Source organism: Orcinus orca, chromosome 4, assembly GCF_937001465.1.
Source record: "Orcinus orca chromosome 4, mOrcOrc1.1, whole genome shotgun sequence".
NCBI classification, from domain to species: domain Eukaryota; kingdom Metazoa; phylum Chordata; class Mammalia; order Artiodactyla; family Delphinidae; genus Orcinus; species Orcinus orca.
In genome coordinates, this window is record NC_064562.1 from 124,534,688 (window position 1) to 124,551,955 (window position 17,268).

A 17,268-nucleotide genomic window follows, 5' to 3' on the forward strand; every position below is an offset into this window, starting at 1 on the left:
TTATTATCTAAATGGGCAATATTTTTAAGCATTAATATTTGATTTGACATGGAAAGAAGAAGCTAAGCAGCATAATTAAGTAGTATTATGTATCATGTACCTGTTAATCCTATACTCCTAATTTGTCCTACTCCCTTCTCCCCTTTAGTAACCATAAGTTTGTTTTCTATGTCTGTGAGTCTGTTTTGTTTTTTTTTTAATTTTTAAATTTAATTTTATATATTTTTTTATACAGTAGGTCCTTATTACTCATTAATTTCATACACATCAGTGTATACATGTCAATCCCAGTCACCCAGTTCATCACACCACCCCCAGACCCCCGCCGCTTCCCCTCTTGGTGTCCATATGTTTGTTCTCTACATCTGTGTCTCAATTTCTGCCCTGCAAACCGGTTCATCTGTACCATTTTTCTAGGTTCCACATATATGCGTTAATATACGATATTTGTTTTTCTCTTTCTGACTTACTTCACTCTGTTTGACAGTCTCTAGATCCATCCACGTCTCAACAAATGACCCAATTTCGTTCCTTTTTATGAGTAATATTCCATGGTATATATGTACCACATCTTCTTTATCCATTCGTCTGTCGATGGGCATTTAGGTTGCTTCCATGACCTGGTTATTGTAAATAGTGCTGCAGTGAACATTGGGAACATTGGGGTGCATGTGTCTTTTTGAATTACGGTTTTCTCTGGGTATATGCCCAGTAGTGGGATTGCTGGATCATATGGTAATTCTATTTTTAGTTTTGTAGGGAACCTCCATACTGTTCTCCATAGTGACTGTATCAATTTACATTGACTGTATCAGTTTACATTCCCACCAACAGTGCAAGAGGGTTCCCTTTTCTCCACACCCTCTCCAGCATTTGTTTGTAGATTTTCTGCTGATGCCCATTCTGACTGGTGTGAGGTGATACCTCATTGTAGTTTTGATTTGCATTTCTCTAATAATTAGTGATGTTGAGCAGCTTTTCATGTGCTTCTTGGCCATCTGTATGTCTTCTTTGGAGAAATGTCTATTTAGGTCTTCTGCCCATTTTGGATTGGGTTGTTTTTGTTTTTTTAATACTGAGCTGCATGAGCTGTTTATATATTTTGGAGATTAACCCTTTGTCCATTGATTTGTTTGCAAATATTTTCTCCCATTCTGAGGGTTGTCTTTTCGTCTTGTTTATGGTTTCCTTTGCTGTGCAAAAGCTTTGTTTTGTTTTATATAGAGATTCATTTGTATTACTTTTTAGATTCCACATATAAGTGATATCTTATAGTATTTGTCTTTCTCTGTCTGACTTCACTAAGTATAATTTTCTCTAGGTCCATCCATGTTGCTGTAAATGGCGATATTTCATTCTTTTTTGTGGCTGATTAATATTCTATTGTGTGTGTATATATATAAAATACACACACACACACACACACACACACTCTCTCTCTCTCTACATGTCCTTAAACTAATTGTCAGTTGATGGGCACTTGGGTTGCTTCCATGTCTTGGCTATTGTAAATAGTGCTGCTGTGAACATTGATGTGCATATATCTTTTCAAATTAGAGTTTTTATTTTTTCTGGATATATACCCCCAAGAGTGGGATTGCTGGATCATATGGTAGCTCTATTTTTACTTTTTTAAGGAACCCCCATACTGTTCGCCATAGTGGTTGCACCAATTTACATTCCCACCAACAGTGCATAAGGGTTCTCTTTTCTCTACACCCTCCCCAGCATTTCTTATTTGTAGACTTTTTATTGATGGCTATTCTGACCAGTGTGAGGTGATACCTCATTGTGGTTTTGATTTGCATTTCTCTAATAATTAATAATGTTGAGCATCTTTTCATGTGCCTGTTGATAATCTGTATGTCTTCTTTGGTGAAATGTCTACTTAGGTCTTCTGCCCATTTTTTTGATTGGGTTGTTTGGTTTTTTTGATACTGAGTTATATGAGCTGTTTTTGTATTTTGGATATTTAACCTAGTGTTGGTCTCATCGTTTGCCAATTTTTTTCTCCCATTCCGTAGATTGTCTTTTCATTTTGTTGGTGTTTTCCTTTGCTGTGCAAAAGCGTTTAAGTTAGATTAGGTCTCATTTGTGTATTTTTGCTTCTATGGTATTTTTTTTTAATTTTTTGAATTTTATTTTATTTATGTTTTTATACAGCACGTTCTTATTAGTCATCAGTTTTATACACGTCAGTGTATACATGTCAATCCCAATCTCCCAGTTCATCCCACCACCACCACCACCACCACCCCCGCCACTTTCTCCCTTGGTGTCCATACGTTTGTTCTCCATGGTATTTTTATAATAACTTTATTGAGATATAATTCACATACCATAAAATTCACTCATTTAAATTTAAACAAAGTTCTGCAACCATCACTGTGTAATTCTAGAACATTTTCTTCACCTCAAAGTAGAAACTCCATGTTTTAGCAGTCACTTCCTATTCTTGTCCCCCTACACGCACGCATGCGCACATACACGCACTAATCTACTAATCTACTTTTTGTTTTTATAGATTTATCTGTTTTGAACCTTTCATATAAATAGATCATATACTATTTGGTTTTTGTGACTGGCTTCTTTCTCAGCATAATGTTTTCAAGTGTTATGGCATGTATCAGTCCTGTGTTCCTTTCTATTGCTAAATAATATCTTATTGTGTGGATATATATCACATTTTATTTACCTGTTCGTAAGTTGTTGGACATCTGGGTTGTTTACACTTTTGGGCTGTTATGCGTAATGCTTCTGTGAGCATTCATGCACAACTCTTTGTGGGGGTGTATGTTTTCATTTCTCTTGAATGGAATTGCCAGGTCATGTGATAACTGTTTGCCGCCTTTTGAGAAGCTGTCAGACTGTTTTTCAACGTGGCTACAACATTTTACGATCTCGTGGAGGCTTCCATTTCTCTACATCCTTGCCAGAACTTTCTGTTACCTGTCTTTTGAATTACAGACATGCTAGTGGATGTGAAATGGTATCTCACTGTGGTTTTGATTTTTATTTCCAGAATAGCTAGTGATGTTGAGCATCTTTTCATGTGCTTATTGGCCATTGGTTTATCTTTTTTGTAGAAATGTCTGTTTAGATCCCTTACTCATTTTAATTTGGTTATTCGTCTTTTTATTGTTGAGTCATAGAGTTCTGTAAATATTTTGCGTATTAGACCTTTATTAACTAGATACATGATTTGCAAATATATTCTCTCATTCTGTGGGTTATCTCTTTATTTTCTTAATGATATCTTTGGAACATAAAAGTTTTTAATTTGATGAAGTCCAGTATATCTATTTTCTTTCTTTTGTTGCTTGTGCCTTTGATGTCATATCTAAAAATCCATTGCCTAACTGAAGGTCATGAAGATTTACTCCCATATTTTAAGAGTTTTAGCACTTACATTTAGGTCTATGATCCATTTTGAGTTAATTTTAGCATAAGGTGTAAGGAAGGGGTCTAACTTCATTCTGCTGCATGTGGATATCTAGTTGTTCCAGCACAGTTTGTTGAAGGGAATATTCTTTCCCCATTGAAATGTCTTGGCATATTGGTTTGGTTTTGTACATAACATAAAATTAAACATTTTAAAGCATACAGTGGCATTTAGTATATTCACAATGTTGTGCAACCACCACCTCTATCTGATTCTGTCATTTGGGTTGTCATGCAGTCACCACTTCTATCTAGTTCTAACTTTGTAAATGTAGTGAACTTGATAAAACTAAACATTTTCATCATCCTAAAAAAGAACTCTATACCCATTAAGCAGTAACTTCTCATTTCCCTCTCCTCTCAAGCCCCTGGCAACCACCGATCTATTTTCTATCTCCAGAGATTTACCTATTCTGGATATTTCATATAAATCAAATCATTCAGTGTGTGACCTTTTGTGTCTGGCTTCTTTTGCTTAGCATGTTTTCCAGGGTCATTCATATTGTAGCCTGTATCAGTACTTAATTCCTTTTTATAGCTGAATAATATCCCATTGTATAGATATACCACATTTTGTTCATCCATTCATCTCTTGGTGAATATTTGGGTTTTGGTGTATTGTTTTTTAACGCTATTACTTCAAGACTTTTGACCTTGTATATCAGCATTCTTCTTTAGTTATAAATTCACAAATACAAGGAAAATGAAGAGCCATTACTTCCCATTCTTAGTTAAGAGTAATGACCTATATATGCAACAATATTCTATTTACCACAAAGAAAGCACTTGGTATGTATTAGTGTCTTTCACCTATTATTTATTTTATAGTCTTCATGTTTTGTAAGTTGCTTCATAACCAGTCTCATCTAAGCATCACAAGAACGTTAAAAAGCACACAAAGGGCATTTAAAAAATTGTTCTTATTTTGCGAGAGAGAGTATTATGATGATTGTCACTTACCCAAAGTTATTTATGACAATTAAATGACAATTAAATGACAGAGTCTAATGTAACTACAGTCGTTTGCCTCCAGATCATGTTCTTTACTGATAACAAAATGTTCCTACACAAAAAATTTTAGCTATTATGCCCTGAGTCAATACACTGAGTTCTTGTAGTTAACCAAAATTATTCAATGAAAGATAGTTATGCATATCTATTCTTTCTATATCACAGTTGAAAATTAACCTAAAATGTAGTTTAAACCCGGTTATAATATTGGTGTTAAGAGCCAGGGATAACCTCTGTACCACAGAATTTTATCTTCTGGTGAAAAAGACCAAGATCTTTAACACAAGATAGAGGCTGTGTGCGTTTTCATTTTTTTTTTTTTTTTTTTGCGGTACGCGGGCCTCTCATTGTTGTGGCCTCTCCCGTTGCGGAGCACAGGCTCCGGACGCGCAGGCTCAGCGGCCATGGCTCATGGGCCCAGCCGCTCCACGGCATGTGGGATCTTCCCGGACCGGGGCACGAACCCGTGTCCCCTGCATCGGCAGGCGTACTCTCAACCACTGCGCCACCAGGGAAGCCCCGTTTTCAGTTTTATTCATTAGTATATACTCTAGTGTATCTACCTATGTTAACTGTAGGCTCTCAATAAAATATTTGTTAAGTGAATGAATGAGAGAAATATATGTTCTACGAGCTGTGTGACACCACTACGTTTTATCATAAATGGCCACTGAATATTCCCGTTAGTCTTTCAAGTTTTGAAAGAATACATGTAATAAAAATTCCTATAATCTAACACATATTTATTAGAGTACCTTTTATTTTTGTTACCTTATTAAATATGGCAGGTACTGTTTAATCTTGATTGAGCAGATGAATAAACCGAGGCATAGAAAAGCTTAGTAACATGCTAGGTAGCAACCCAAGCCATAGATTCCTCTCTTATGAAGGTTTCATACAGCTATGCTGAGTTATAAAAGTAATTAAAATTTAATTATCTTAAAATAACATGATAGTGATTTAGGGTATTTAATAGCTTGTGATTTGGTAGATCCGGTCTTTGAGATGTGATTTTATTAACATTTCTGTCAATCTAAAATTGATGTTTGTGTGTTTGACTACTTTGAAAGTTGTATATCTTTTCTTTAAGATGCCTTCATGTGTGTCTGCTTTAATTTTATCAGCTCCGTATTCTTCCCACTTTCACCCCCTGTATTATCAGAAATTTATATATGGTTTTTTAAATGTCATTAAACATCAGTCATTTCATGTTTTTAGGATCAGGAATTTTCCTAGATCAGCAAAACATCTTTTTCAAAATTGCCAAAGGTTGCTTTAAGATATGTTTTCATTTTAAACTTAGTAGATATTTTGGTTTTCCTTTTAGGTGTTGACAGCTCTTCTACCACAAGCAGTGCTTCTCCAATGCCCAACAGTTATGATGCCCTAGAAGGAGGCAGCTATCCAGGTAATTTGTTTTGTGCATATTTGATGTTTATTTGAAAAGTTACTGACCATCAATTACTTCAAACATGAACATGTACTATACATAATTAGCAGACTATATTTTTAGCAGAAAAAAAGGGACATTTTCCTGGTTTTTTCAGCCTTAATTTAATGGTGTAATTGTCACATAACAACTGTGAATGCTGTTTTTGGGAGGCCAAGGAAATTTATTATTTGATTTTTGTTACCATGCTCTTTATCTTTTTCCTCTTTCTAAAAGACTTAATACTGAATAATTTTTCTCTTCTTTTCCCTTCTTTTTTATGCTAATAATTCCTTAAATAAATTTTATATTTCTGTTCTCATGCTTAGGTCCTTGAATTTCTTCCAACTAGCCTCTGAATATAAATAGTCTTTGACTCTTTACTCCCCCTATGGCTCCTGGCTGCCTCCACCAGGTAAATAGATTAACCAACTTGGGGGTAGGTTTTGGAGGCATTACTTTTAACCATATCTGGAAGTAACTTTGGTCATATGTAGGAACAGGAGTGGTGGATAGTGTTTAAAAAAATTACGAACTGAACTTCTATAATGATTAGTTATTTCATTATAGCATCTTGTGCTGTGATCTTCCTTATTTGCCTGTCTCCTATCACCAACAGCCTGACAACCACACCTGACCTCCTTCTTTGTCTTTTCTTTCTAATGATTCCAAACTTTAGGATTAACAGAACAAGTAATTTTGCTCTTCGCTTTATTTCTTATCATGTTGTTAATTATCCAGGATGAAGCTTAATTGAAGTTGGAGTGTGCTGGACTTCACACACTATCTTGCTATCACTGTTCTATGAGTCAGTAGAAAACTTTAATCTTCTCAGCTTAGTACAGAGTTCCCTTTTAACATTTCAAGAATACTTAAATAAGCTACTCAGTCTTTTGTGGTTAAGGATTCTTTCCCTAGGGATCTGTGTGTGTGTGTGTGTGTGTGTGTGTGTGTGTGTGTGAGAGAGAGAGAGAGAGAGAGAGAGAGTGTGTGTGTGTGTGTGTGTGTAAAAAGTTGTGGACCATTCCAAAAGCAATTACCATTGTCAAAATATTCTAGAAGAGTTACTTCATTCACTAAAAGATGAATACTATTTATTCAACTATCGTATTTCATGAGCTTCAAATAAACCTGAAATAAAACATCTAATGTGGTATAGTTAAAAGATGATGGCCTTGGAGTTAGACCTTGCTGTGTTTATCTGTATTCATTTAATCAACAAATCTTAATCTTGTTATGAACTGTGCTTTGATAGTAAGTGAATAACCTTAGGTAAATTTTCTAGCTATTTTATACTGCACCAAAATTAAGGAAAGCTATGAACATCTTTCACAGTAAGATTAACTGAATTAAGTCTATGTGTCAGGTACTAGATAGATCTTAGGGACTATAGAAATGTATGAAATACTGTCCTTTTCCTAAAAAAGGGGGAAAAAGTTTTAGACCCCCATGTTTAGGACTCCAGTTCTTCATTTCTTAAGCTGATGACTGTTGTCATGTTAAGAGACCTTTCTACTTACAGTCCCATCACAGTGAGGAGAGACAAGCAGGAAATCTAAGTATATGACACTGCATTGATGCTCTAGTCCTTTTAAGAAGTCTGGGAAGTTACCAGAAAGCCAGTAAGCCAGTGCTTGCCTAATTAGCACAAGACAATAGACAGCAGAATGTCTAGGAAGGTCTCTTCAAGATGAGAGCAAAGAGAGTCAGTAGAAAGATGATTCCTCAATAAACTTTGAAAAAATAAATTTCTTAAGTCAGATGCTTTTAAGAACATATTTTTTTTTTGCAGAGTCTGATTGCTGGTGAAGAATATAATTTTTATATGAAAATATACTGTGAAATACAGTGACATGAGAGATTAAAATACACATATATTTTAGATTTGACTTTTTGTTGTTGTTATTCTTGTATATGGTGATAAAATTTTCTACAGTTTTTTTCCCCCAGTTTTAGCCAAGTTTTAGTTTCTGTTTTAAATTTAAATAAAGGAAGAACATTCATTCATTACATTTTATTTGGCCTCTACTACGTACCAGACATTGTTTTAGGAGCTGGACACTATTCTAGACTGTCTTTCATACTTTCATTTTTGCCTCTGCAAATAAAGCAGACTTCTAGGGGATTGTGGTAATATGCCACTCCTTCCATGGACGTTTTTTTTTTTAATAAATGTCAGGGTCAGAGAAAAAGGCAAGTTAGAGCAAAGAGTAGTTGACACTCTTTTTGTTTTTTTAAATTTATTTTATTTATTTATTTTTGGCTGCGTTGGGTCTTTGTTGCTGTGCGTGGGCTTTCTCTAGTTGCAGCGATCGGAGGCTACTCTTTGTTGTGGTGCGCGGGCTTCTCCTTGCGGTGGCTTCTCTTGTTGCGGAGCACGGGCTCTAGGCATGCAGGCTTCAGTAGTTGTGACATGCAGGCTCAGTAGCTGTGGCTCGTGGGCTCTAGAGTGCAGGCTCAGTAGTTGTGGTGAACGAGCTTAGTTGCTCTGCAGCATGTGGGATCTTCCCGGACCAGGGCTCGAACCTGTGTCCCCTGCATTGGCAGGTGGATTCTTAACCACTGCGCCACCAGGGAAGCCCGACACTCTTTTTATTGCTTTGCTTTGTCTTCTGCTTCTTAGCGCCATTTCTGCTGAGAGAATAAAAGGAAAAATAACTGTATTTTTAATATACATAAATATATATTTATATTATATGCTATGTGGTGGTATATATATTTAATATGCATAAATATAAAGGTCTTATCTGTTAGAAATACCAATTGAAGTATTTGTCAATGAAATGATACAAAATGGGGTTTTCTTGTAAATACATGTGTAAAAAAAAAAAAGATGGGGTAGGAACATGTGAAACACGATTAGCGAAATACTGATGATTATTAAAGCTGAGTAATGGATATATGGGGTTTATTATTCTATTTTCTCTACTTTTGTGTATGTTCAAAATTTCTCATAATAAAAAAGTTTTAATAAAAAGGGAGATGCCACAGGCTATGGCTCAGCCAAGAGTATTTGTGGAGTCCCGACCTTCAGTTGTCAACACCGTGCTTTTCCCTTTGCTAGACATGCTTTCCTCATCGGCAAGCAGCCCTGCTCCTGACCCCGCTCCTGCCCCTGCTCCAGCTCCAGCTGCTCCTCAGCCTTCAAAAATGGCCAAGCCATTTGGGTATGGCTATCCAGCTCTGCAGCCTGGATATCAGAATGCTGCAGCACCACTTAATTCCGGAGTGCCACCCGGTAGCCCAGCGTATTCTGGATTCCAGCAGTATGCTCAGGTATGTATTTAGTCATAAAAAAAAAATCATATAAAAATTGTGAAACTATTATCAATTCTGACAAATCCTGTTGATTCAAATGGATCATAGGTATGAATACAGGTAAGTCTAGATCAAACATACATAGAATTTGATTCCAGTTTGTGTGTGTGTGTGTGTGTGTGTGTGTGTGTGTGCGCGCGTGCACGCGCGCGCACACATGCGTACATAGAAGAAGATAAAAGGTATTACTGTGATTTTTCTTTTCTGCATTGTACTTCTATTTTTCAGGGGCTCTGCAATGTACAGGTATTAATTTTATGATCAGGAAATTAAAGTAAATGTTATTTTAAATTCTGTATTACTAAACTGCCTTTCTCCTCAAAAAATGACATGGTATAAGTGTGGTTTGGGATTTTGGCCTCAGTTCTTAACTTGAAGAACTCTCGGTGACATATAACTGACATTGGTAAAAGCCTCCATACACATACATGCTCATTAATACGTTTGTTCATAATTACTGCTATGACCTCTTTTGACATGACCCTTCTTGGAGTTACCTGTTAAATACCATATCAGTTCAATAATAGGACAATAAGTATTTTACATTTATATTTATTGGGAAAAAAATAAAATATAAGGAAACGATTTAAATGGCAAAAGCATTCTACTTACAATAAAAATCTGCTCATAGTAGACTCACCTTACAGAAATTTTATCTGGTGGTGAACTGATGAAAATTAGAGGGGAGATAAGAAAACCATTTGTTCCTGGAATTTAATCTTAGAATTAAAGCACAGAAGAAAGAAGGAAACTGGGAGAGGCACTGGAGAAATGTGGTTGGTTAGTACAGATTTCCCTGCCTTCCATTTTGTTAGATTTTCTTTATGACTTTATTGGTCCAGATGGAACACCACTATTTCAGCGTAACTGAGCAATAATGATTTAAGCACATAGCTAAGATGTGCTTTTAAATTCTTACCTGTGTACTAAAAAAAAGGTTATAGATTTTAATCTAATCTTAACATTAACAAGCTAATTTTAAAAGCAGCCATTTATTTTTGAATCCTAGTTAGAATATTTTAATTTAACTTTTAGCAGCTTTCTATAGTAAAACTGAAATGCCTTTAAATGTTGCATTTAGTATAACCCCAGTGGGAGGGTTCTGAAATCTAAGGGATTTCTTTGTGTTCATTTATTTATGCTGACCTTTATTAAGTAGTGGGAAACCCCAATAGCTGCCCTTTGAGGAAGAAAAAACTTAAAATTAGTTTTTCAGGGTAGAAAAACAGGTAAAAAGTTGATGTTAAAAAATGAAAATAAAAAATAGAAAAATATTTTAGTGAATATGTAAAAAACCAGATACAGATACTGTATGGCTTTTTTTTAACCAAAAAAAAAAAAAAATGTGCATGATCAACTGTAGGAAAATGCAGATAAGCAAAAAAGAAGAAAATAAATATCAATCAATACACCCACCATCAAGATAGAAAAGTAACAGTTGGAGGCTATCCTTCTGGGTTTCTTGCTGTATGCATTTGCAGGAGAAAGCCAGTAAAGAAGCTGGTCATGTAAATGACTTATTTACACAAACAAATAAGCTGATAAATATGGACATTGTTTTTCATTTTTTTTAAATCCTTGAACAACGTAAGAGGAAACCTTTCTATATTATTACATATCCTTCATCTGATAACTGCATAACATTTTATAATCACCTAGTCTGCCACTATTGGGCATAACTTGAGTGTCAAAATCAAAATATACACCTGTGCACAAACCTTGTGCCTTCGTCTCATTATTTCCTTAGATGAAATCTCTTCAGGTGAAATTAGTGAATCATAGCACCTAATTTCACCAGTCTTTAGAATTTCTCTCTACTTATTCATTCAGTGAAAACTTATCTGAGTTTCTACTGTGTGGCAGCCCTACTCTAGGCACTGAGGTTACGAGAGGAAGCTAAGTGAACAAAACAGAGTTCCCTCTCTCGAGCAACTTGGTGGGAAGGCAGGGCCAATGGGACAGTAAGTAAGTAAAGCAATAAATTAACAAACTAGTTTCAGGGACTTCCCTGGCAGTCCAGTGGTTAAGACTTTGCCTTCTAGTGCAGTGGGTGTGGGTTCGGTCCCTGGTCAGGGAGCTAGGATCCCCATGCCTAGTGGCCAAAAAACCAAAACATAAAACAGAAGCAATATTGTAACAAATTCAATAAAGACTTTAAAAAACAAAAACAAGCTAATTTCAAATAGTTACAAGTGCTATGAATCAAGAGGAGTGGAAGAAATTGCAGGGGTTGGGTATAAAGAGTAAATAGTCAGGAAGGCCCTCATTATAGAAGTTATGTTTGAGTTAATATTTGAATGACAGGAAAAGCCAGACATGGAAAAATCTGGGGGTAGAGGATTTCAGGCTAAGGAAACATATATACAGAAACGTTAAGGCAGGAGCAACTTTAACATGTTTTAGGACCAAAGTCCCAGTGTGGCTGGAACTCAGTTAGCAATGGGAAGAATAATAGGAATGAGATCAGAGAGCTAGGGAAGAACCATAGTCAGAAGCTTGGATTTTACATCAAGTGCAAAGGGAAAACATAGGAGATTTTATGTAATGGAATGAAATCTGATTTACGTATTTAGAGACTCATTTGGCTACTATGTGAAGAACGGATTAGGGCTGGGAATATTTGAAAAGATAAAAATGGAAACAGGGAGACAAATGAGAGCTTTGCCGTCATCCCAGAAATAGATGATTGTGCTTTCTTCTAAGGTGGTATTGGCAGAGGTAGTGAAAAGTGGATGGATAAGGGATATCTTTTGGCTTATTGATGGATCGGATGTGGTGGGTGAGAGAAAGGAAGCATCAAGGATAACACGTAGGTTTTTGGCAGGGCATCTGGATAGAGGGTAGTGTATTTACTTAGATGGTAAAGACAGAAATAGTTCTGGGAATAGGAATCGAATTGGCCATATTAAGTTAGAATACCTAATAGACATCCAAGTGGAGATGTATAGTAGACATTAGTTGATCAGCATTTGGTGGTGAGGTATGGAGAAATAATGTACCAATTTATATTCCTAGAAAAAGTGTCTTTGCCTACTTTTCCATATTACTAAATATGTCAAGTATTATATTTTATAAGCAAAAATATTAAATTATTTTCATAATTATTAGTTATTTGTGTTTCTTTACTGAAATCCCTGTTCATATTCTTTCACCATTATGCTATTCAGGTTCTTCTAGTTTGTAACATTTTTGTCTAATAATATATTGCAGTTTTTTCCCCCAGCTTGACACTTGTTTTTAATTTTAATGTTTTTTTCTTAATTGGAGAAATGTTTAATTTTATAGAGTCATATTATAATTTCTTTTGTTTTTACCTTTGTATCTTTTTTTTTTTTGCGGTACGCGGGCCTCTCACTGTTGTGGCCTCTCCCGTTGCGGAGCACAGGCTCCAGACGCGCAGGCTCAGCGGCCATGGCTCACGGGCCAGCCGCTCCGCGGCACGTGGGATCTTCCCGGACCAGGGCACGAACCCATGTCCCCTGCATCGTCAGGCAGACTCTAAACCACTGCGCCACTAGGGAAGCCCATTTACCTTTGTATCTTTTAAAGGCCTTTTCAACCTTAAGATTAGGGAAAAATTCCCTCTCTCTATATTTTTTTACTTTGGTGAATTCACTTTTTTGCATCTTTTAAGGTTTTGTTTTGGTACATAATGTAAATAATAAATCTCATTTCTCCCCCCCATATATATTCAATAGTTAGCTCTAATTTCACTGACATTTATTAAATAATCTATCTTTCCTCATTGATTAAACATTCCACCCTTATTTTGTATCCTAAATTCTTAAATTTAAATTCTTATATTCTAAATTCTTATCTTAAACTTGGGTCTGTTTGAGGTTTTCTATTATGCACTGTTACTGATCCATGTAATCATTTTTGTCTCCTCCTTTACAGCTCTACTGAAAACTGAAAGAATCTCTAGTATTACCCAGTTTTGGTTTTTTTCCCTTAGGATCACCAGCTTCAGTTACTGTCAACAGTTTGTTATACTTGTTTGACCTATCCTCTACACACACACACACATACACACACACACACACAGACACACACACACACACACACACACACACACACACACACACCCCCCTACCTTTTCTTACTGAGGGCTTTAAAGCTAATCCTGGTCAAGGGGAGGCAGGGAGATGGAAAAGATAATTTCTTGCAAACCACAATACCACTATCATATCCAACAAAATTAACAATTATTTCTAAATGTTGTTTAAAATTCAGTCCATATTCAGATTTGCCCGACTGTTTCAGTATTGCTCTTCTGTAGTTGGTTTGTTCAAATCAGGAGCTAAGCAAGACTTACTAATTGCATTTGCTTATGTCTCTTAATTCTCTTTTTAATTTAAAAACAAAGCTCCACCCCCATTTTTTGTGCCTTTGAACCTTTGAAAAACCTGGGTCTCTTGTCCTGTAGAATGTTCCACATTCTGAATTTGGCTGATTGCTTCTTGTGGTATCATTTAACTCATTCCTCTGTTCCATTTTCTATGTATTAGAAATTAGATCTAATGGCTCAATTATAGTCAGGTATATTACTTCATTTATTTATTTCCCTAAGCCAAAATACAATATATTTTGGTTCTGTGTACATCATAATAATACTTGGTTGTCTCACTTTTAGTGGTGTTACGATTGATTAGTGGGTTCATATGGTGACAACCTGATCTTTTCATTGTGAGGTTCCTCATTATGCTTTCACCCAGTGGCTTTATCATCTATTGATATCTGTTTATCGTCTATTCCAGATGACCATTACCTGTATCATTTATTTCCATATGGATTGTAAAATAGTGATTTTCCTGACTTTATCATTTTGCACTGATTAGCTGGAATTCTGCAGTACATTCACATAATGGAGTGCTCGATAACTACAAAAAAGAATGTGGAAAAATCTCTATATACAGACATAGAGTTATTGCCAGGACTTTTTTTTTTAGGTGAAAAAAGGGGTCATATTTAGAGCAGTGTATATATTAGTTTATATTTGTAGATGCAGACAATGGAAGATTAATAAAAATAGTTACTTGGGGGGGATCAAGAGTGAAACAAGATACCTCTGAATTATTGTAAAGTTTTGACATTAGAATTAGGTAAATTTTGTTTACTCAAAAAGATTATTAAGTGGAAAAAAAGATGAAAAGCAATCCTTAAAAATTAAAATCAAAGAAAAACAAGCAAACCAGTTTATCAAGTTGGATACATTCTGATACAGAAAAAAAAGTATTGTTCTAACTAATCTTAAAACTCAGTATTTTGTATGTTCTCAATGGGAAATAATCCAAGGACAAAAAGAACTACAAAGAAATCTTTAATTTAATAACTTTACATTTATAATAATATTAGTGTTGTCATTTTGGAACTATTTTAATATATTGTAGGATAAAACAAATAAGTAAGGCTGTTACCATTAGGAATCAAGATTTTCAGCAAAAGAGAAGAGAGATGCAGGCATAAAATCAAAAAAGTTAAATTAAAACACCATCATCTTAAATTTGAATTGGAAATGTCAATGTGAACTGATTATTCTTTTTCTTCTATTTAAAAATGTATTATGTTTTCTATCTCTACGTATTGTAGAAGTCTGGAAGTAATAAACACTAGCAGTGAGCACCCTTATTATCCAGATTATGGTCTCTAGATACCATCCTTACTTAAAAGGAACCAAGAATCCTTTTTGGATAAATGATTAATTTGGAGTCTGAAGGAGGAATGGTACAAAATGTCATGCCAGAAAGCAAGGAAGCTAACAAAGGCAATGGGTTCATATCAAAAGGACACTGGGGTCAGCTTTAAGGGGATCTCACTGGCCAAAAATTGGGCAGTTTGGCCATCAAAGTGAATAGTAACTAATTCGTTAAGCCACTTTGAGTTAATAAAAGGCATGAATTCAGAATAATACTAAAAATATAAAGGAAAGCAAAAAATAAGCAAAGCAGAACTCATTGAACATCATTGTCATTTCTATGGCATCAGCTCATTCTGAAAATTGAAAAAACTTTAAAAACAAGCATTTACCCTGCTTTTCCAGTAAGAAAGATATTCAGAGAAACCAAATTCTTGGTGTTGAAAAAAGCGTTATTTAAATTTTGTTGTGGAGTTGAATCATGCAAATAAGGTTTAAATTTATTCAGCATTTTTGCTTTGAGTTTTTTCAAGAGTGCTTTAAACTGAGCTGTCCTAGTAAGTTATTTTACTGTTACAAAGCCAGATTTAAATTTTTTTTTAGCTTCTTGCTTTTCTGTATGTTAACATCCTATATATAGGATAATAAATTTTATTCATGTTTGTTAACATTGTTCTTTTGTTTTGCTTTGAATTGCCTTTTCAGCAGTATCCTGGTATGAACCAGCTGTCCTCCAGTCTGGGAGGTTTGAGTCTTCAGAGTTCTTCACAACCAGAAAGTTTGAGACCTGTAAACCTTACTCAGGAGAGAAATATTTTACCCATGACTCCTGTTTGGGCTCCTGTACCTAACCTGAATTTAGACCTCAAAAAATTAAACTGTAGCCCAGAGTAAGTATTTAATTTATAACCTTTAGTAAGTAAAACCTTGTCAAAAACATTGTGTGACTTTCAAAAATAGTAAAAGTACTATGGTATTAATTCCTTGATTGGAAGTTTTGTTAATGTGAACTCTTGTAAATTAGTTTGTATAGAAATTCTAGACGTAAAATTCAATTTAGGTCATTGGATCCTGTCCCCATCTCTGTCGCCATCCAATCTCATTCCCTATCATCTAATGCTAGGAAAATTTTTTTGTATTTTAGTGAAGTGTTTTAGGAACCCAAATCTAACTATATTTTTTTTCTTAAATTTCTTTTTCCTCACTTTTCACCAGTAGTAACTTCTGATGTCTTTTAAATAAGGTGAAGTCTTTAAAATTTTATGCACTTCAGTCTCTGCTTGAAAAGGATACAAACGTCATTTGTGTAATCCCAAGAACAGGTTTAGATAAATAATTTTTCTCTGAATTTTCTTTTCCCACTCAGTGTAGAATGAGAAGACCATTGCCCCCAGGCATATTTGTCCAGCCTGAATTTAGATTTGGATTTTCCTTATTGAATATTTCCTCACCTTATGGAGAAGTTTAGCTGGCAGCCTCCATCTGGTGGCCACAAACCCCTGGTGTATCGTCTGGGTGGATGAGCTCTGTTACTTACCTCATAGTGCCCCCAAAACCAAAAGTTCTCTGTTATTACCTGCTTTCCTTTCTTCTGTCTCCTAAGAATAGGATATTCCTCTGCACCCAGACATCCTCCTGCTTGTGGAATCTCTCCTCAAAAAGTAAACTATGATTCACAGACAACATTCACAAACAACTCTGATTCACAACAACATCACAGACAACATTTCTTCCTTGCATTAGGATTAGTGTTCTTTAGAGACTATATATATATATATATACACACACATACACACACACACACACACACACATATATATTCTTTTTTTAAAGGCAGTAGTTTTCTAGCTTTTAAAAAAACTAAGTTCCTCTTTTTTTCAACCAAAGTCTTATATAGATTTCCAATACAGGAAACAGAAAATGGAGGTGCTTCAAGGGTTCCACCTCTTCTACCACACCCTACCACCAGCACCCCCATCAGTGCCGAAGACAGTGCCAAGATCATTTCTATAAAAATGTATAATCATTGATTCTAGATTGAAAGTAGCTGCCTGTCCTTCTGAATGTAACTTGCCATCAGGTCGATAAGTATGTGGATTATGGCCTTGTAATATGAATGGTTAGGCATCCCCCAAGTAGGTAAATAGAGTCTATGTATATGTGTAAGAGATCATATAGGTAGGGAATGGTGTCTGTGTTTCTACTCAGTTATGTGTTTCCTGTGAAAATATCTCTTATCCAAACAACAAAGCAGAGTAATAGGCTTTAGAGTATAGGCTTTAGAGTTTGACAGACCTAGGTTCATACCAAGGTTCCACTGATAAGTAGCTGTGAAGCTGCCAATTACTCAACTTCTCAAACCTCAGTATTGTCAACTGTAAAACAGGAATAATAATTGTGCCTACATGTTAACCTCAATCATTCAATATTTACT

At 35.3% G+C, this 17,268-nt stretch overlaps 1 protein-coding gene across 4 annotated transcripts in view; it reads left to right on the top strand.

Annotated features, from left to right (window-relative positions):
* Positions 1 to 17,268, top strand: part of SEC24B (SEC24 homolog B, COPII coat complex component) — a 93,860-nt gene that overhangs the window by 49,400 nt on the left and 27,192 nt on the right. For 2 of the 4 annotated variants that reach the window (XM_033427772.2, XM_004269583.4), the window contains 3 exons: positions 5,780 to 5,860; positions 8,946 to 9,157; positions 15,540 to 15,724. In XM_033427772.2, the coding sequence (XP_033283663.1) occupies positions 5,780 to 5,860; positions 8,946 to 9,157; positions 15,540 to 15,724 (478 nt within the window). The remainder of the gene's footprint in view (positions 1 to 5,779; positions 5,861 to 8,945; positions 9,158 to 15,539; positions 15,725 to 17,268) is intronic. The other 2 variants (XM_033427773.2, XM_033427774.2) reach the window with 1 other exon arrangement.